General features: G+C 39.4%; 1 protein-coding gene across 2 annotated transcripts; it reads right to left on the reverse strand.

Annotated features, from left to right (window-relative positions):
- Positions 1–1,241: 1,241 nt before the first annotated feature.
- Positions 1,242–3,938, reverse strand: LOC122069143 (GDSL esterase/lipase At3g26430-like). Of its 2 annotated transcripts, none has more exons than XM_042633081.1 (5): positions 3,642–3,938; positions 2,785–2,913; positions 2,526–2,695; positions 1,702–1,975; positions 1,242–1,611 (listed from the first exon to the last, which is right to left on the reverse strand). In XM_042633081.1, exons 1-5 carry the CDS (start codon positions 3,910–3,912, stop codon positions 1,343–1,345), a joined length of 1,113 nt encoding a protein of 370 aa, XP_042489015.1. In that variant the 5' UTR covers positions 3,913–3,938; the 3' UTR covers positions 1,242–1,342. The 2 variants fall into 2 exon arrangements, with proteins under 2 accessions (XP_042489015.1, XP_042489014.1); XM_042633080.1 differs by having other exon boundaries at positions 2,785–2,994.
- Positions 3,939–22,116: the final 18,178 nt, after the last annotated feature.

The raw sequence follows: 22,116 nt of genomic DNA on the forward strand, positions 1-22,116 counted from the left end.
CATTAACATAGAAATGATAAATCTTTTTAGAAGTCGTCGAATGTTGGTTTCAAAATTGAGATCGTTTAGTTGACTGGATTAAACCGATCTGAACTCTTTAAACCGATGACAAACTAATTAAAACCAATGAATGGAGACATAGTAAGTAATTCATTCAATGTTAATTTTACATCCATTTCACTAAAAAATTAAAAAGGAAAAAGGTCATTTGAATAAAAAAAAATATAAAAAAACTTAAAATTGACGATATTGATTTCATTATCTAAACCCGTTTATAAAACAATTCGGTTTCGGTTTAACCTAATATAGTTTACAAGGCATTTGGACTGGGTGGCCCAATTGCAACACATTATACAAATCCATATTGTGATTAATGAAAACTTAAGAACCTCAACAACAGATACGCACCAACAGCACTACTGCCTAGGAAATAATAAATTTACCTGGTTATTAAGACGGTTCAAATATTAGAAGATGATATGATGAGAACGAGCGTCCATCTGGCCTAATTTTGAAGGCGGCCTTGAGTAATATTAGGGAGTCATCTCACGTGAGGGAGCTTCTCTCATGGTCAATGGTCCATTTCCTTCTATCTAGAAGCCTGGATTTTAAGATAAAATTTACCTCTATATCTCTTGCATTTGAAGAGCTGAAGTGGACTAGACCTATTGTTGGATTGGTCAAGTTGAATATAGATGGGTGTTTCTTGAGAAATCAAGGTTTGTCAGGGGTTGGTGGAGTGGTTCGTAATTGTTCTCGATTGGTTTTATTTACTTATGCTATCCCACTTGGAAATATGACTAACTATAAACTGGAATTCTCCTCCCTTTTTATTGGTCCGAAGTATGTCAAGGAGATGGGAGAGGAGAGGTTGTGGGTGGAATGTGATTCACAGACAGTGGCGGAGGTTGTCCTTAGGAAATCTATTCCTTAGGATTTTCTTCAACAATGGAGGTTATTCAGTCCCTTTCTTGAATCAATTACTTGGAGGTTAATGCATTTTTTTACGGAGGTAAATCACAAGAAGTGTTGGTCTATAGCTTGAAACTAAACTAGAAGAAGCAGCCTAAGCTCCCTTGATAAATAGGGATCCAGAAATGGAATGAAAGTTGCAATTCCATGACTGAAAAATGGCTATATGTCAGTGATGTTTCAAAGGGATGACTAAGAACATCTTTTTTTCTCAAAGTCAACTTCATCCCATCATAAATCGCTTAAGAGTTTTTGTTTCCTTGAATTAATTAAAGGGTAAAAATAAAAGACTTTATTATTTCATGACATATTGTCAATACAGATTACAAACAATAGATAGATCAAACTCTAGCTATCTAGGGTAATCTGATTATGCAGAAGATTCATCTCTGTTGCATGCATTTTGTAAAGGGATTGGTGGGTCTGAAAATTTTCCAGTCACAAGTTGATCGACAATAAATTTATTAGCTGCCTCGGTTAAATGGCTTCCATCCCAGTTAACTCTAACAGAAGGGTTTGCGCAAGATCCTATGAATGTTGGTTTCCCATCCACAACTACTGTCTGCCCACATCGTGCGGTATTGGTGAAGTTATATTTACCTCCAAAGCCACAACAAGCTACCAGTGGTTGCTGAAATCCTGCAAGAAGAATCACAAATGTGTCAATCATATCTCTCTCTCTCTCTCTCTCTCTCTCTCTCTCTAAAATTTTAGATGATGATGACTTACCAAAGTCCTGAGGTTGGCTCATGAGAAGGTACTTGATAGAGTAAATGTCCACATATGTGATGGCAGCCAAGGGAAGTTGCTTTCTCATTTCCACAACAGCTTCCTTCAACTTCTGATTGAAGTATTGTGACAGCTCATTATAAGGAGTTGCACAACCAGCTTTATCTATGTCAGATGCATTACTGACTGGAAATTTTGTAAGGATATATGGAAAACAGCCAAGAGGACCTGTGTTATGGATCCAGAATGATCTCCCTCCTAAACCATACACTGCCTGCAAATTAGAACCACATCCATCCATAAGGGTATGAAAATCAAACTGTAAATCATTTATCGAAACTGAACCAAGCCATTGACACAGAAATCATGAAATCGTTTAAGAAGTGGTCTAATGTTGGTTTCAAAATTGAGATCGGTTAGTTGAATGGTTTAAACCTAACTGAACCCTTTACACCGATGACAAACTAATTAAAACCAATAAATGGAGACATAGTAAGTTAAGTCATTCAATGTTAAGGTTACATCCATTTCACTAAAAAATTAAAATGGAAAAAAGACATTTGACAAAAAAAAATTAAAATTAGTGATCTTCATATCATTATCTAATCCCATTTGTTAGACAATTCAGTTTCGGTTTAACCTAATACAGGTTACAAGCCATTTGCTCATGGACTGGGTGGCCCAATTGCAACACAATATACAAATCCATATTGTGATTAATGAAAACTTAAGAACCTCAACAAGAGAGACACACCAACAACACTACTACCTAGGAAATAATGAATTTACCTGGTTATTAAGACGGTTCAAATATTATTAATTACCTGAATATTCTTGGAGAGCTTGTTAATTACATCAGGAATGTCAGCTTTGATTTCCTCTAGAGATTGGTTGTTGTATAAACCCAAAGCAATATCATTTTGACCAATATCAAATGTGTACAAAGCTTGACCAAAACACTTCTCCTCGGGTAACAAATTTGTGTAAATTTCACCTATCAACAGATGATGAATAGGATTTTATGAACCGGTACTGCTAAATGATTTATAGCTATAGAGGGATTTTAACTAATTAAATAATTACCTCCGTTCCTGATTAATTGTGATCTGGATTTGAATTGTTGGAATTGGGAGACTTGCACATCCAAGTAGAAGGGGCTGGGTCCTCTCCCAGTTCGGCTTTTATCCGATGGCCTGATTGTCGCCTCTGATACTGCGAAATTAGCACCGTGGATGAAGCTAGTTCCCAATGAATCGAGATATGCGCTGAGGTAAGGTAATCCGAATCTTTCAGCTGATCAAAATATTCATCATTTTAAAAACAATGATCAAGTCAATAACTGTTCGATTGCCTTTGTATTAACAATAAGAGATTCGATGAAAAAAATAGGATTCATGTAGCCATCTCTTTGTTTGCAGATTTTTAGCTCAAAAGAAAAGGGAAAAAGGCAGGTGGGAAGGGGGTGTACAGTTGGGGGACTCCTTAAAGCTTAATCTCATTACCTATAACTCATATTATTTGATCTATCCTAACAGTACTTTACTTCATAGCCCATAGCATTGGCCTATTTCAGTCTCCCAACATAAATGACTTGAAAGCAACATATTCTGTGGTTTTCCTTACAAATATTAGGAATGGCAATGGGGTGGGTTGGATAGAGACTCGCCCCACTCCACCTCTAGTGAGGTGGTTTTGTATCACTGATATAGGGTTGGTGTGGCAGGCTTGAAAAACCTGAATTGGGAACTTGATCAGTCCTAGTTCATTCAGGTCTAGATCGATTCAGATCGGCCCTGGAATTGATATATTAATGGGTTTTCACATAGAAACAGCTTGAGTTCACATCCAACTATGTCTAGGTGTAAGTAGTGAGGGTGGAGTTCCTTCCACCCACCTTAACAAAAAATCTAGGAAATAATGAAACAAAGTTTAATTTCTACCCATGAAATCAATGGTAAGCCTTCCATCTGAAGGTCTTCCAGCAGGCATGTGAAAAAAGGTCTCCCCATTGGGTGGGGTGACAAGAGAGAAGGTAGCAGAATCAGCTCCTGTATCAGTATTTGAGTCCCCAAAGTTGAAGATTGCCAGAAAATTGCAACTTGTATTTGAAGCGAAGGCCGGAACACTTAAAATCACTATGGAAGACAACAACCCAATATAGAAAGGAGTCATTAGAACAAGTATACCAAAGGTATGAGAAGAATCCATCATCTTGAGAGTTTAGGAGATGATGAGCAGTAGAGACAAGAGAGGATAATATTACTTTAGAGAACTGGCTGAGTATATATATAGAGAGAGGACAACATAAGTATTGAACTGCTTACTAGCTAAAATGCTAAATGGAGTAATACCTATTTGTTTCCATTAAATTTTGGAAATAGTTTTCCTATTTTTATTCCTAAAATTAAAAAGAATATTTACTAAATTTAGTGTTTGGTTATATTTCTGCAACTCTTTCAAAGTTTTCAAAAATTCCAAGAGAAGAAATCCAAAGAAAAAAAATCGGAATGGAGAGGATCTAAGAGACCAACTAGTAGAGAAAGTAAGGAATCATTCAGTGATAACATGTTCACTTTATTTTCACTTTGATGATCATTGGATCCAATGTTTCCACTATACTCTATATAGCAGTAGGGGACCAATAACACTAATACAAAAATACATTTTTCATTGAACGAACCAATAAATAAATACACAATTGGTATGTAATAATTAAATAGAGTTTTGATTTTTACTTCCCAAAAAAAAAATCGACATTTTATTTGATTCATTGGGGCTAGAATGATTGGACATTTCGGAATCCAAAGCTGATCTTTTCCAAATTTGGTATGTTTTTAATAATTAATTCAATACATATCCAGCCAAATAATTTGTAAATCTAATTTATTCTATTATTAAGCGTATCATATTTTATTTTCAGCATTTATTTCCCATGGATTGACCTATAGCTTGGTCATATGATTTTATCTTTTGCTTAACATAGTTATAAAAAATGGAACGGAAAAAAAAATTTAAATAGACGGTACATGTTTAAATTTTTTTTCATTAAGAATCATTTGTATAAAATATAGAAGAAAAAAATGGAATAATTTACAAACTGAATGGTGCCGAAAAGAGACACCAAAACAGCCAACAGCATGACTAAGGCAGACCTCCTAATCCACCGTCGACATTTCCATCAGCAGAAAAAGAAGATCCAACCACATCAACCAAACATGAGACACAACAAATAGATCACAAAGGTAAAAGACACTAAGTCATCCTATATCCGGGATGACCCGAAGCGTCCATATTTAGATCCTTCTCGACCAAAGCCGGCCAAGCTGTCACGGGGTCAGAGATATCAAAATGTGCAGCAGACTTGGAAAGATAGTCAGCAATAGAGTTAGCCTCTCACTAGCAGTGACTGATTTCCCAATCAACCTGATGTAGGAACCTCATTATTAACCGATATAGGAGTTCTCTCCCCATTAGGAAACTCTATATTTGGTTTACATGATGAGAGTCCCTATTTTGGGAAACTGTATATATGGGCTGCATATTAGGAATTCATATCCCTTTTATTAGTCAAGCATACCACATGTAGAATTCTAACTTATCACAATCTTTTGTATTCCAAATGTGTTTAGATTGACTAGGGCAACCTCTTGTAACATACTTATACTCTCTATATGTGATATGCTTGACTAATACAAGGGATATGAATTCCTAATATGCAGCCCGTATATACAGTTTCCCAAAATAGGGACTCTCATCATATAAACCAAATATAGAGTTTCCTAATGGGGAGAGAACTCCTATATCAGTTGATAATGAGGTTCCTACATCGGGTTGAGTGGGAAATCAGTCACTGCTAGTGAGAGGCTAACTCTATTGCTGACTTTCTTTCCAAGTCTGCTGCACATTTTGATATCTCTGACCCTGTGACAACTTGGTTGGCTTTGGTCAAGAAGGATCTAAATATGGACGCTTCGGGTCATCCTAGATATAGGATGATTTAATGTCTTTTTCCTTTATGATCTATTTGTTGTGTCTCATATCTGGTTGATGTAGTTGGATCTTCTTTTTCTGCTGATGGAAATGCCGACGGTGGATTAGGAGGTCGGCCTCAGTCATCCTGTTGGTTGTTTTGTGTCTCTTTTTGGCACCATTCAGTTTGTAAATTTTTCCATTTTTTTCTTCTATATTTTATACAAATGATTCTTAATGAAAATAAATTTAAAACATGTACCGTCTATTAAATTTTTTTTTCCATTCCATTTTTTATAACTATGTTAAGCAAAAGATAAAATCATATGACCAAGCTATAGGTCAATCCATGGGAAATAAATGCTGAAAATAAAATATGATATGCTTAATAATAGAATAAATTAGATTTACATATTATTTGGCTGGATATGTATTGAATTGATTATTAAAAACTTACCAAATTTGGAAAAAGATTAGCTTTGGATTCCGAAATGTCCAATCATTCCACCCCCAATGAATCAAATAAAATGTCAATTTTTTTTTTTGGGAGTAAAAATCAAAACTCTATTTAATTATCACATACCAATTGTGTATTTATTTATTGGTTCGTTCAATGAAAAATGTATTTTTTTATTAGTGTTATTTGTCCCCTACTGCTATATAAAGTATAGTGGAGACATTGGATCCAATGATCATCAAAGTGAAAATAAAGTGAACATGTTATCACTGAATGATTCCTTATTTTCTCTACTAGCTGGTCTCTTAGATCCTCTCCATTCCAGTTTTTTTTCTTTGGATTTCTTCTCTTGGAATTTTTGAAAACTTTGAAAGAGTTGTAGAAATATAACCAAACACTAAATTTAGTAAATATTCTGTTTAATTTGAGGACTAAAAATAGGAAAACTATTTGGTCTGGAAGTGCACTCAGCGATATTGGCAAATGAAGAAGAAGACGGAGAAGACAGGTATAGAGACTCCCCTTACTCGGTCTGGAAAGTAGAATCTTCTTGGTTACCTGATCCTTGACAAAGAAGTGAGAAGGGCGTAATTCCAAAAAGACTTTATTGTCCTGAGCAAATCGCTGAACAAAAAGGAGAGGTTTTCTGATAGAGGGAACATGCAAGACATCGCATAAATTAAAAGAATGAGAGGGGGAGAGAGAAGGGAGAGAAGAGGAACCAATATTACTGATAGAGAGTCCCTAACCATTACACACATGAAGTTGGTGGTTACCATTGTACCCATCATAGGATGTGAGAGAGTGAATATTAGGAGTGATGTGATGGGTTGCACCAGTATCAGGGTACCAAGTCAGAGTAGCAGGTGGGTAGGTGGGTGTGGGAAGAAGAGGAGGGTTGGTGGTGAAGTGAGCAACTGGTCGAGGGTTGGGATTAAAGCCAAGATAAGGTTGAGGGGAGGGGTAGCCGAGTTGGGTAGGGGGTCGGTAATAACAGGTGTTGGCATTGTGGTTTGTACAATTATAGATGGAGCACCACACATGCATGCCTAGTTGTGGAAAGTGGCCACAACGGCCGCCACGGCCACCACGACCACCTCGTCCACCCCCACCGCGACCACCACGACCACCTTTCTCATATTGAGAGTTAGAAGAGGTGGAAGAGGCATCACACTGAGCAATGTTAGCTGATGGAGTGTCTATAGAGACAGGAGGATCGGTCTCTAATGTGTTACGAGTAGAGGCCTTATTCATGAACTTGTGGTTGATAAGAACTGTGATACCCTACTTTTTAAACCTGGTCTAATTACACAATTGACCCGGTTTAACCATGCAGGACCCGAACCAGAGAGGGTTAAGCTGGGTTCCTTATGGACCACGATGGCAAGGGTGACTTTGAACACAGGTTGGCCAGATAAGTCCGAATCAGTGCCAGAGGAGACGCGTGTACCGAAGCTGTGCACATGCATGTATCATGCGGCCATGTATGGATAATGTTGGTATGTAGCCGTATCCTAAAGTGCATACGTATAATATACCTTGTGCTGAGAGTCGAATTCCATCACAATCCCACTTGTTGGCCAACTTTCGGCCCTCAGGTGGGCGGTCACAGGTGGGCGGTCACAGGTGGGCGCATCTGCCCACCTGAGTGACCTACCCATGTGGTTAATAGATATTTTAAAAAGGTATAAATAACATTTATTGTGTTTTTCATTTTCTCATTATTACACTAAAGAGTTGGTGAGAAGAGTAAAGAGGAGAGAGAAAAGAAGGGAGAAAAGAGAACGAAGAAGAAGAAAGGGAAAGGAAGAGGATGAAGAAATGGATTTAAGCGACGCCAAGGTTTGATCTTCCCATTCTGACACCGGAAGAGTGATCCCCAACACAAGATCTACGATTGGAGGTGAGCAAAGGCTATGTTTCTTAAACTTTCACCAAACCCAAGTAAAACCCTTGATTTGGGGAGAGTTTCCTTGAGATCTTGTAAATCCCACTTGAGATGATGAATCTAAGGTTCAATAGATGGTCTATGTGTTGATTTTGAAGGATTTGAAGAAGTTCTTACAAGATTTGAGAAGCATTGGTGATTTACTGAGCAAGGAAGTGATTTTTGGGGTTTTGATAGAGTTCTTGAGCAAAGAAGGTAAGATGGCTTCTCAATCCTTAAATCTAACTTAGATCTAGGTTAGAATCATCTTATAAGACCTTGAAAGTGTGGAAAATATGATTGAAAAATCCCCATTTGATTTCCCAAAGGTTGGGAAAAGTTTCAAGGAAGAGGGAAATTTTCTGCCCTCTCAGGTGGGCTGGGACCGGTGGGCCGCACAGCCCGCCTGAGAAGGTAGGTCATCGGTTAGGACCTGTGGACCAACCAACGAGCTGACCTACCCACTTGAGATGACCAGCGGGCCGACCCTCCCACCTGAGAAGACCAGTGGGCTGTGATAGGTGGGCTGTCCGACCCACCCGAGAGGCCCCTAATATGATTTTTGCATCTGAATGGACTCAAAATGGAAGTGAAACCTTATTTTATGATTCTAAACATGATTTAGTCATCAAATATTGTTTGTTTTGACCCCAAAGTGGTGAAATGCTAATTCCATTCATTTATGATAGGTTCACCAAAATTTACATTTCCCGTGCCAGATCTCACCTGTACCGGGCGTGAGTCTTTGTACATGACAGGTAAGTGGGGAGAGGACGTTTGACCTTATTTTATGGCTTGTTTGGCATCATTTAATTGTATCTAGACTAGCCATGTCATCATACAAATTATGTGTAGCTTAGTCATCCTCATATGATTATGACATGTGTGTTGTGTTTTACTTTCTCAATGCTAAATGATTGATGTGCTTATGTGATGAATGATGGGATCACTATGCATGATGTATTATTAGACTAGATGTCATAGTCGGTTTGGAAACGAGTGCATTGGTGGCCCGTGGAATGGGACGCGGTGGCACTATGTAATCATACTATGTTCATATATGAGCATGTGGTTTAGGGTTATCATCTTCCTGTGTTATGACCCTTCCCAATAGGGGTTGAGGTGTTGGATTATCACTTGGGGGGAAGCACTGGTTGTGGGTGTCGGATCACTTTGGCGGTTAGACATACGCCTAGCTGTTTATTAGGACAGTCAACAACCTCAGTGGTATATTCAAGAGGGCCAATCGTACTGCTTTTAAATTGCTGGAGTCAGCACCTTTATTTTCTATCATTTACTTTTATGTTGAGAGCCGGTAGTCGGCATGCTTTACTTTTTTAAGTACTCACGGTGAGCCTTCTCCGACAGCCCTATGGGCGTATCACGGGATGGAGTTCGTGGCTCGTACCCGAAGTATACGCACACTATGGTTGTAGTAGCACTAAACCAAAGACTTAGTAATGTTGTTTGGGTGGATGAGATTTAAAATGAATTGCATAGCATATAATGCATATAATTGTGATTGATGTGTGGATTGTTGTGTGGTCCTTCTTTTTACTTACTGAGCTAATGAGCTCATCCCACGTGCGCACCTCTTTTAGGTGATTTTACAGGTCACCAGCCTGAAGTTCAAGGGTCGGGCCCCACAGTTGAGTTTCTCGATGAGGATTGGTGGTTCCCCAAGGAGTATGAGCACGGTACGGATTGCACATGCGAGGGCTGTGCTGCAAGACCGTAGTATTGACACCGTACAGGGTTTTACTTTTTGATTCTTTTGGTGACCCCTTTTTGTGTACTTGATTACGTGAATTGTTATTCTTTTTGTGTAAATATAATGCCTACGAGCCCATATGTATCTATCTATATACTACAATTTGGGTATCAAGTATATTGGGGGTATTTATAGGTAAATTAAGTCTTTCGTTGAACTTTTGAATGTTTATCTTAGATGTGTGTATGCTGTGGCTGGGTAATCTATCAGATGATCCTGGCAGGTTTGGGTTAACCGGAGTTAACCCGGTCATCGGTCCGGTTCTGTGTGAACGGGATGTGACAAGAATGCCAAGAAGATCAGAGTAGGCTAGTGGCTCAAATCGAGCAAGGAGCATTGGAACAATGTCTCGAAGATCTTTGTGAAGAGTGCAAAGAATGTGAAGACAAAGGTCAAATTGTTTTATAGGAGACCCCGCAGTAGCAAGCTTATCAGAGAGGGACTTGGCTCGTTGTATAAGGCTGGTCATGGATTCATCAGTCTTCTAAGAGAGGTCTTGAAGGCCAAGATTGAGAGACATGATTCTAGTGTTAGAAGCAGAACCATAAGCAGAACAGAGAGAGCCCCAGATGTCTTTGCTAGTTTCTTTGTCAACGATGAGAGAGAGTGCTTCATCAAAGAGGGAGGATCTAAGGAGACTCATAATTAGGGAGTCTTGATCGTCCCAGTCAGAAGCAGCAGTTGCCTTAGTGGGCCGCACTTTGGAACCATCGAGATGGCAAAAAAATTTTTGACCCTTGATGAAGGGCCATATCTGAGCATGCCAGAACAAAAAGTTCTTGGATGTGAGCTTGATGGAGACAAAATGATGTGCTCCCATGAGCACTGGTTGAGAGGATGTGGGAGAGGGAGAGGGAGAGGTGAGGTTGGTTAATGGAGTTTCTAGCGACATGGTGAAGAACAGAAAAAAAAAAAAAAAAAAGGAAGAAGAGGGGCGGTGGCCTATTGAACTCTTGATACCATATTGAATTTGAATTGTGTTCACTTTCTTTCATTAGCTAGGTTCACAGTATTTGTAGAGATTACATCAGATCATAACCAAAATGGAAATAAATATTACAATCTTATTACAATTGAATTCTTCCAAGAATAGCTGATATCAATTTTTGGCATTCCAACTGTAGAAGACACTGCAGTATAGGATCCAAGATTTTGTGGTGATTTGTATCACAAGTAGGATTGACTGTATCTTGGAGAGAATCTCCAAGCTGGACTGTGAGCTGTGGGATAGACTATATCTTGGAGAGGGCTGGACTGTGAGCTGTGGGATTGACTATATCTGGGAGAGAATCATCCAAGCTGGACTGTGAGCTGGACGTTGGTCAATAAGAGTGTCTGACAGAAATTCAGGTTTGCTTTGTTTAGTCGCATAAACTTTCATTTGCATTCGCTGGATGTTTTAAGAAGAGTGGCAAGAGAAAAGTGGAAAACAGGTTGTTATGCATCCTCTTGGCAAAGGTTATGTTATATTTCAGTTCCAAATAGAAGAAGACATGGCAAAGATATGGCGACGAAGTCCCTTAAAGTTTGGTTGTCAGTTCATTCAGTTTCAGAGATGGAAACCAGATTTTAACATACACGACAAGCTTATTATGACAAAGCTTGTGTGGGTTCGTTTTCCAAATCTTCCCCTGGAATAGGGGCATGAAAACGTCCTTTTGTTTGAGGCCAGGGCGGTGGGTAGACCAGTGGCTCTAGATAGTAGAACCAAACAAGGCATTTTGGGATACTATGCTCGAGTATTGGTTGAATTGGATGTAGAGGAGTCTTCAAGCTCTATTGAGGAAATCTAGGTAGAATATAGAGAGCCAGGCATGATGAAAGAGTTCTATTTTAGGCAGAAGGTGATATACAAAGATGGGATGGCTCGTTGTAGCTTCTGCAAATGAGTGGGACATTGGCTCTCTGTTTGTCGATTAAAGATTTGAGGATGAGCGTCAGGGAGCAACTTACATTCAAGATGCAGTTGACTCAGTGTTACCCAAATCTGGTAGAGTTAACTTTGTGGATGACCTTCCTAATCAGGGAGGTAATTCAAATTTAGATTCCCAATCTTTTTTGGTTAGGCCAACTTGTGAGGAGGTTTTATTGCCCAATGTGGAAACAGTGGGCGAGAATCAAGGAATCACACACTTGATTGATGAGGAGAATTTAGTGCTTTCCTCATGTACCAAGGATTTAGAAGGAAATTTGGAATTTATTTTGGGAAGCGAATCCTCCCAATATAATGTTATTGAGTCCAACTCTAATTCTCTAAATGAGTTCGTGGTTGGGTCTGATTGTGAGGAGTCAGATTATGGTGTGGGATCGGACATGAATTTGGAAAATGAGTCCATGGAGCACCAATCGGATTTAGGTGCTGGTATGTTGGATAAGAACTCTAGTCAACAAGAGGCAATGAAAGGGAGGAGGGGGACGTCCGTGAGTGCCTCCATCCTGATCCTCCGCAAGGAGTCAATGCTTGTCTAATAGGGGGAACTAGAAACTCCTACAGGGGTGCCGCAAGTCAAGTGGGAAATATGATGACTGATGCTTCTTCAGTTCATCCAAGCGGGAAATATGATGACTGCTCCTTCTTCAGTTCATGAGGGTAGCTTTCCTACAACCACTGTTCGGGATGGGTAGGTGTGTGTGGTTCATCCTGAGATTGCAGTTATTGATGCAGTGACTAAGCAAAGGAACTGAAATAATTTGGAGCATTCGGTTTCCCATCGAAAAAAGAAACATGTCACGAGAGGACAGACCAAGAAGTCCATCAATGTTGCCTCTTAAAATTTATTTATGATGAAAGTTTTATATTGGAATATTAGGGGGGTTAAGAAGAAAGTAGCTCGAAGAGTCCTGTCTTGCTTATTGAAAGATCATTCTCATGAGGTGCTCTATCTCGCCGAACCTATGGTAGATGTATCCAAGTTTCCATCTCTATTTTTTAATAGATTGGGGTATTGTCCAGACTTCATATATAATAGTCGAAGGGATGGGATTCCTAACTTATGGGTGTTATGGAAAGTTTCAATTAGTAGACCCTGTATTATATCTGAATCGAACCAACAAATTACATTCTCTTTGAACTTGATAGGTAGGAGGGTGTGTATCTCGATGATTCATGTGTGTTGCTTTAGAGACACCCGTAGGGAGTTGTGGTTGGATTTTTCAGGTCTTTCAATTGGTGCAGAGCCCTGGACAGTGATGGATGACTTCAATGCTATTCTCGCTTCCCACGAAAAAAAAAAAAAGTCTGGGAAGGTATAATATGGGTGCAGTGGCAGAATTTGGAGTTATGGTAGATGTCTGTTCACTTTTACAGTTTCCTTCTCAAGGTCTAAAATTCATATGGACAAATAATAGGCATCGAGGGTGTGTGGCAGCATTGTTAGATAGGTCATTCTGTAATAATGAATGGTCTACCTTCTTTGGAGATTGCTCTTAATGGGTTCTACACCGATATGCATCTAACCATGCTTCTCTTTTGGTGATCTCAGAGGCATTTCACAAACCTGGTAACACCCCCTTTAGGCTTCCCAGATTTTGGATGGATCATGTTGATTTTGTCCAGGTTGTTAAAAGGGAGTGGGAGCAAGATATCAGGGGATGGCCGATCTATCGGTTGGTTCAGAAATTAAAATGCCTAAAGCCTATCCTTAGGCGTTGGGCAAGGGAAAACTTCCCTAATTTTGAAATGGAGCTTTAGGGTGCAAAACAAAGATTGGAGGTGGTCTAGGCAGAAATAGAAATTTCACGGATGAATGATTCTGTGTTTGCCCATGAGGCAGATGCCAAAACTAAATATGTGAAAGCTTTGGAAGATCGTGCTATGTTTTGGGCTGAAAATTCGAGAAATAGATGGTTGAAGGACGGTAATAAGAATTCAAAATTCTTTCATCTATCAACTAAAATTTTGAAGGGCTTGGAACTTAATTCGCAATCTCAAGAAGGAAGATGGATCAATGGTTGAGGGTTAAAATTAGTTGGGGCAATATGTTGTAGAGTACTATAAATCTTTCCATCGAGAAGTTCCATTGTCTTGTCATCCTAATCTCTTTGAGTGCATTCCATCTATGTTGCTTCATGAAGATAGAGAGGGGTTGGAATCTACTCCATCTTCTAATGAAATCAAATGGGCGATTTGGGAGCTAGATCCTGACAGCTCTCCATGTCTGGACGAATTTTGTGGTGCGTTCTTCAGGAAGTGCTGGGACATTGTTGAGCTTGATTTTGTCTCGGACAACGGGGCTGAGATCAGTGATTGAGATCAATTGGGGTCTTTTTTGGTGGATTTCTACGAGAATTTTCACAAAATGGTAGAGCTTTATAGTCATCCTCAGATTTTAAACTACATTCCTAACATCCTCCAGAATTCTGATTGTCTTATGCTAGACGCAATCCCTTCAGATGCAGAGATCAAGGGTGCGGTATGGGATCTCGATCCTAACAGCTTCCCTGGCCCTGATGGCTTCCCAGGTTCTTTTTTCAAGAGATGCTTTGAAGATAGACATCAAAAAGGCTTTCGACACCATTTCTTGGGACTTCTTATTTTATGTTCTTAGAAGGTTTGGGTTCTTGGATACAATGATTGGATGGATCAATACTATTCTTAGGACAGCCAGAATATTTATTCTACTAAATGATGGCCCTGTGGGTTTCTTTGAAGTTAGCAGAGGACTTTGCCAAGGTGAACCCATATCCCCTATCCAGTTTATTATTGCCGAGGAAGTCCTATGTCGTGGTATGGCTGATTTATCTACTAAAAGTATATTAAGCCGCTCACTGGCCCTCGAAGAGCTGATGTGCCCACTCACCTCTTATTAACAAATTATGTCTTCATCTTTATGAACACTACAAAGAGGTATATCAGGAATTTAAATTCATTCCTTTCCATTTACCAAAAATGCTCAGGGTAGTTTTTCAATTTGGAAAAAAGCAAACTATTTGAGGGAAAAATTCCTCCTGCGAGGAAGCAGTGGATTGCAAACGAGTTTGCCGTTCCTTGTTGTACTTTTCCAACAAAGTACCTTGGAGTCAAAAATTTTCAAGGGTGAGTTAAAAAAATCCCCTTCTCCTTATGATGGACAAGATTAACTGGTTAGAAAGGAAAGCTCCTTTCCATGGTGAGAAGAGTCGAGCTTGTGAAGTCGGTTATATCTGGAATGCCTCTTCACAACGTCTCGATTTACTGGTGGCTTGCAACTCTTATCAAATTCCTTGAAAATTTGATGCAGAATTTTATCTAGACAGGGGAGATAGACTCTTCTAAAGCAACCACTATCAAATGAGATTCGTTGTGTCAGCCCAAGAAGGAGGGTGGCCTTGGCATCAAAAGGCTCCACAAAGTCAATATGGCTCTATTAGCTAAACTCACTTGGAAGATTAAGCATGAAGATTCCCATATGAGCTGACTCATTTGGGCTAGATTTTTGTTTGGCTCTGGTCATTTCAAAAGATCTTACAAATCCTTCTCTATTTGGCCCGGAATAAGAAAAATGTGGAATTTTATCTTTGATCACAAGAGATGGATCATTGGCAGCGGCAATAACATTGATTTCTGGAATGATATTTGCCTCGAGCCAAAGTCCATTCGCAAACAGTCCAACCTAGATGAGGACAATTTCTCCAATCTCTCCCACCTTGTGGCGTTATTTATTGAAAATGGCAAGTGGTCACTGCCTTCTGTGCAATCGACCTTCCTTCGGGAGACTTTTCTAAGGATAAATCAGATCTCCCTTCCTTGCCCTTGGAGGACAGGTGTGTGTGTAGCTTAGATTCGATGGGCCTATTCTCTATTAAATCTTCCTAGGATGGTTTGAGAGTGCCTTCTCCAGTGGTTTCATGGTCTTTGATTATTTGGCAGAATCATTTACCCCCTAGGATTTCCTTGTTGGGATGGTGAGGCTTCCTGGAATGCTTCCCTTTGATGATCTCATTCATGCCAAAGGGATTCAATTCCCTTCAAGGTGTGACCTTTGCAGGGCAAGCTACGAGTCCTTCTTCCACTTATTTATTGAATGTGAGTTCTCATCTACATTGTAGAGAAAAACTGCCGAGCTTTTTAATGTCATTTGGCTGCACAAAGCATCAGTGTCTGAGATGGTCTGTTGGTGGAAGAATAGGGGGAAAGGTTGTTGTCTGAAGGAGGCCTGGTTCACTGCCCTTTTTACTACCTTAGAAGCTATATGGAATGAATGAACTTAGCGGAGATTTGAGGGGATAAAGAGAAGTGCTTCCATGCTTCTCATTGGCATTAAAAGGGGGATAGGTTTTTTGTGCAACAGGCTGAAATTTTTTCCAAAGAGAGTTGATGATCTCATTATATGTCAGAGGCTTCACCTCGAAATGGCTAGCCATAACGCTTCCTCTATTATGGAGATCCACTAGTGCAAGCCTAGTCACTCTTGGATAAAGCTTAACTCTGATGGATGTGTGCTCAGGAATCTGGGACGGGCAGGAGGTGGAGGAGTCCTTAGAGATGATAAAGGAAAAGTGTTGATCAGCTATCAGATTCTCTTCAAAATTTCCAATAGCTTTGCTACAGAGATTTGGAGTATTTTGAAAGGAATTAATTTGGCTAAAGCTAAAGGCATCCAGCGGTTGTGGATCGAATCGGATTACTCTATGGCTGTCACCCTTCTTCATCACAGATCTATTCCATGGTTTGCTCTTCAAGAATGGAACCATTCTCTCAGTTACTTAAATTCTATTGAGTGGAAGATTACTCACTGCTACAGAGAAGCCAATCCAGTGGCTATTTTTTGACGAAGGAAGAGGCAAAATTAGGATCATCATATGATGATGTCCTGCTGCCTCCTTGTATCAGGGATGAATTGGCTATTGACGAAGCCGGTCGTACTCGCTTTAGATTTCTGAGATAGCGGTTGTGAGCCTTTGTTGATGGCATTGCAGAAGGTGGAGGCTCGCTTCAGGCTCTTTTCATATATTCTTTTCTCTTTTCTTCTATTTTTTAATAAAATCTGACCTTCTAGTGAAAAACTTAGGAGGACCCGATCTATGCATTCATGGTAGCTGAATTTTTTTTTTCATGTTGATCTTTTTTTTCTATTTTTGAAACTGCATTTACCTATAATATATTTCAGTCAACAACTTAGCGTAATGATTACCAAACCTTTGGTTCACCACACAAATATAACTTTATGTGTTTTTTTGTATGAATCTAATGATGTGAACATGTTAGAAATATCTAAATATGATGTACACAAAAAATCAAGAAAAAAAAAACACCGTTTAGGGGTCGAAACCTATGTTTCCACCAAACTGGGAAAAATTCTTTGGTTTTCTCAAAATTCCCTAGGTTCCGACCCAAAATTTTGGTCTCCCCAAAGGTCAAAACCCAATACCGTGAACCTTAAATGGAGATATCCTAACAACAGCATGGTGTAATAGCCACAACACTTGGCCAATTTCTACCTCTAGCAACAATCACATCGTACCATGAAAGTGGCATCCTTAAAAGTCTCATTGAACCTACCATATTGCTTTATCTAACATTGCACCCTATTGACAAAGGGTCATAACGTAGGATATAAATTGTTAACCACAATAATATACATGTCTTTAGTAATGATACAGTTAGTGTGGAAATTGTTGTGCTAGAATCACCATCGTTAACACCGCATCCCATGCCCAAGCCAAAGTCTAGCATACATATAGTTAGTATGGCATTATTGCACTGGAATTACCAATAAAGGCTCCACAACCCATGCCCAATCTTAGCTCTAATACACACAAAATGCATTATAAAATTGCGTTGCGATTACAATGGCAGTTTTATCCTCAGCCAAACCTGATCCCACACATTCATAATCACATTACATCCACAATTCATACTCAAACATTTGACATATTTGAAAGTAAAGAATACATTAGATTATAATTAAAAACACATGGGTGAAGTGGAATACATTAGTTTTAAAATTTAATAACGCTCCGAAAGAAATCATACCACCAATCACTTTGTTTTTTTTTTCTCACTAGAAGATCATATTGTATTAAAGGAATAGAAAAATAAAAATATATTACAAGAACAAGCTAAGAGTCTCCACCTTTAGCAATGCCATCAGCAAAGACTCAGAGCCGCTATCTCAAAGTGTTTGGGAATCTAAATCTAGATAGATTGACCATCAATGTCTAATTGCAACTCTCAAGCCGCATGAGAGGGGAGCTACGCATCATCACTGTCGATCCCTGCCTTAGCTGCTTCCTTCACCAAATAATCAGCCATAGGGTTTGCTTCTCTAAAGTTGTGGGATATCTTCCATTCAATGGAGTTAAGGAACTTTGAAAGTGCAGACCATTCCTAAAGGATAACCCAAGGAATGAGTCTGTGCTGAAAAATGAAAACCGTTGCCGAAGAGTCTGACTCAATCCATAGACGATTGATTTTCATTTCATAAGCCAACCGCATACCCTTGATGATACTCCAAATCTCTGCTAAGAAACTAGTTGAAATTCCCAAGTAAAAATTGTAGCAGCAAATTTTCCTCCCATCATGATCTTTTAAAATTCCGCCTCCACCAGCTTTGCCTGAATTGCCAACCGAGCATCCGTCCATGTTTAGCTTTATCCAGGAAGGGAAAGGCTTGCACTAGTACACATCCAATATAGATCGCTCTCTGTGAGGGGAAGAGGAGAGGTTGAACTTTCTGCAAATTAACAAATCAGATGCATTTCTAGGATAGACTTTTATATGGGAGCATATGAAGCTAATATTCCCTCGGATGGTACTAATGATTCTGACATGACTGCGAGCATTCCACTCAAATCTTCTCTGGCTTCTTTCGAACCAGATAGCATCTATTAACGAGAAAAGACCGATCTCCTAGAGATTTTTCAAGCACCAACCTCGAGCTTTATTCTTCCACCAAGCAATAAGAGCATCCAAAGAGTTGCAACTTGGCCAGGAAGAATAAAAAAAAAAATCCAGAACACCTTTCTAAACTCCAATAGATAGATCACACTCAAAGAAGAGATGGTAAAAGGATTCAAATGACACACCACACAGCTCGCATCTGGAAGAGAGAGGGATACCTTTAGCATGAATGATGTCGTCAGTAGGGATTTTTCCGTAGACCATCGCCATCCCAATAGGGAGAGTCTAGGGGGAAGAAATTTACTCCAAGTCAGCGCCACCCATAGAGTTGTAGGAGACCAAGATCTGAGGCCCTCCTAGGCAGACTTCACAGAGAAAACCCCCATCGTATCAAGACCCCATAGGTAGCGATCATTTGAATTTAAGGAGGGCAACTTAATTATTTAATAATTGCAAAAGCATCCTTCATTGTAGTGGAATCAACATGAGGAAGAAATCACTAGTCGTTCTCTATGAAATCAGCTACAGAGTGGTTGAGAGATGAGAAAACCTCATCTGGCAGCTCAGTAAGCTCTCTAATTGATTTTTTGCCCCACCAGTTATCACGCCAAAAATCCATGCTATGCCCATTGCCAATAAGCCATTTTTCATTATCTGTCACAAAAGACCATAGTCTCTTCACTCCCGGCCAGATAGAGGATTTTTTATAGCCACTTATAAATGCTTTGGATCAAGAAATAAATCTAACTTTGATCAGAGAACTCAGCTGTTAATCTTCATTTTTAATTTTCCATGCGAGCTTGGCAATCAAGGCCATGTTCACATCCTTAAGCCTTCTCAAACCAAGGCTGCCTTCCTTCTTTGGTTTGCATAACTGATCCCATCTGACAGTGATGGCTTTGGAGGTGTCTATCTCCCCAGTTTAGATGAAGTTTCTCATCCACTGCTCTAGCCATTTAATCAAGGGGGAAGGCCACCAGTAGACAGAGAAGCTATGTAGGGGCATTCCAGAGATAACTAATTTTACTAATTTAACCTGACTAGCCATTGAAAGAAGCTTACCCTTCCAACCTTCAAGCTTGCTTTTAATTCTATCCATCACCAAGAGAAGAGGATCGCGCTTAACTCTGCCATAAAAGATTTCCACGCCCAAGTATTTGGTTAAAAAATTACATGTAGGAATATTTAATTCCTCTACTAGCCACTGCTTTCTGATTGGAGGAATTCGACCTAAGAAGAGTTTGCTCTTTTCAAGATTGAAAAATTTCCCAGAACAATTTTGGATTTACAATCTAGAAAGATCTTCAAGTTTCTAATGTATTTCTTGGATGCATTCAAGAAAATGAATACATCATCTGCAAATAAAAGATGAGTCAGAATGTTTGCACCCTAGGACCAACAATGGGCTTAATAAAGCCTTTGGCAGCTAACTCCTTAAGACCATGACACAATATCTCTTCAGCACTAATAAAGAGAATGGGGGAGATAGGATCTCCCAACCGCAGGCCTCTACTGACTAGAAAGAAACCAACAGGCCCCCCATTTATAAGCACTGAAATACGAGCAGATTCTAACAGGGTGTGGATCCAGCCAATCATAGTGTCAGAGAATCCAAACTTGTGCAGAACTTAAAATAAAAAATCCCAGGATAGAGTATCAAAGGCCTTTGAAATATCAACCTTTAAACCAAGGTCCCCTCCTCTAACAGAATTACTCATGAGGTTAGCTAGCTCAGAAGCTAAACCAATATTCGTCTGAACAAATTTGCCTTTCTAGAAGGCTCCTTGCTCGGGGGAAATAAGCCTGGGGAGAAGAGTAGAGATACAAAAGGCCATAATTTTTGATAGACCCTTGCAGAAAAAATTCCCCATGCAGAGAGGGCGGTATTTCCTTAGGGTTTTGGCTCCATCTACCTTAGGAATTAAAAGCATAAAATTGTTATTAATTCCTTTGGGAGGAATACTTGAAAAGAAGAAGCCCCTCACAACTCTACAAACATCGAAGCTTATGATCTCCCAGCAGGTCCTGAAGAATATTCTTGAAAAACCATCTGGGCCTGGAGAGCTATCAAGGTCAAGATCCTAGACCGTTCTCTTAATTTCCTCTTCCAGAGGAATAGAATCCAAAACCAGGTGATCAAAGTCCTGAAGAATTCTAGTGATGCAATCAAATAAATCTGGATGGCTGACTAGGTCCACGCGCCTATGAAAGCCTTTATAAACTGAGCAATATTGTTACCCAAATGATCCTGATTAGAAATAGTCTCACAATCTTCCTGAACAATGCTAGAGATGTAATTCTTAGCCCTCTTCACTTTGGCCATGACATGAAAAAATCTCAAGCATTTATCGCCATCTCGAAGCCATCTTATTCTGGATTTTTGCGGACGCAACTTCTCCTGGTATTCAAAGGCATTTAAGAGTCATGTTTTGGCATCGGCCTCATGGTCAAACAATTCCTCAGAATGCCTCTCTTCCTCAATTTTTTTTCTGAATTTGATCTAGCTGAGACTGAGAGATGGAAACCTCATGCTCTAAGTGAGGGAAGATCTCTCACGACCACGATTTCATAGCAAATTTTAATCTTTTGAGGTTCTGGGCTAGAATAAAAGTGCATAATCCAGTTATGTAAGGCCTCCAAGAATCACGAACCATATCAAGAAAACTAGGGTGACCCATTGAGAAGTTATTGATATGAAAGGGGCGGTTCTGAGGCTTTATGGTCATACCCGAACATACAAGCAAAGGCGCATGGTTAGAGGCCACTTGCTGGAGAACTTGATGAGTATTGTTATTAAATATTTCCAGCCAAGCTTCATTCAAAAAATTCCTATCTAGTGTAGCCGATATATTCCCTCTTCTTCTATTATTGGACCAGGTGAATTTTCTATCAGTAGACGGAGCCTAAATCATTGAAGTAGCATCAACTATAGCTCCGAATTCAAAAGCCACCCCTAAGCATAATCGTCCTGGCCCCCTCCTTTCATGATCAGCTAGGACTGCATTGAAGTCACCAATGATCATTCTTGGATTCCCTGTCAACCCTGCCACTAAGTCCATCCCTAACGATCTGCGCTCAGCTCTCAAGCATTTCACATAAACCACCGATAGCTCAAGAACTAATCCCTTCCAATCCAATAGAAAAGAAATCTATTGACCATACATAGAAGTAACCCATGAGTAATTGTGCCCTTTCTCCAAATCACCCATAGATTTGGGTTCATATTAGGCAAGGTGATTATGATTCCTTTTTTCTGTTTTTGAAAATGCATTTACCTATAACATATTTTAGTCAACAACTTAGCATAATGATTACCGAACCTTTAGTTCACCACACAAGTATGACTTCATGTGTTTTTTTTTATGAATCTAATGATGTGAACGTGTTAGAAACATCTAAATATGATGTACACAAAAAATCAAGAAAAAAAAAACACTGTTTGGGGGTCGAAACCTATGTTTCCACCAAAT

This window comes from Macadamia integrifolia, unplaced genomic scaffold, assembly GCF_013358625.1.
Source record: "Macadamia integrifolia cultivar HAES 741 unplaced genomic scaffold, SCU_Mint_v3 scaffold538, whole genome shotgun sequence".
Lineage (NCBI taxonomy): Eukaryota > Viridiplantae > Streptophyta > Magnoliopsida > Proteales > Proteaceae > Macadamia > Macadamia integrifolia.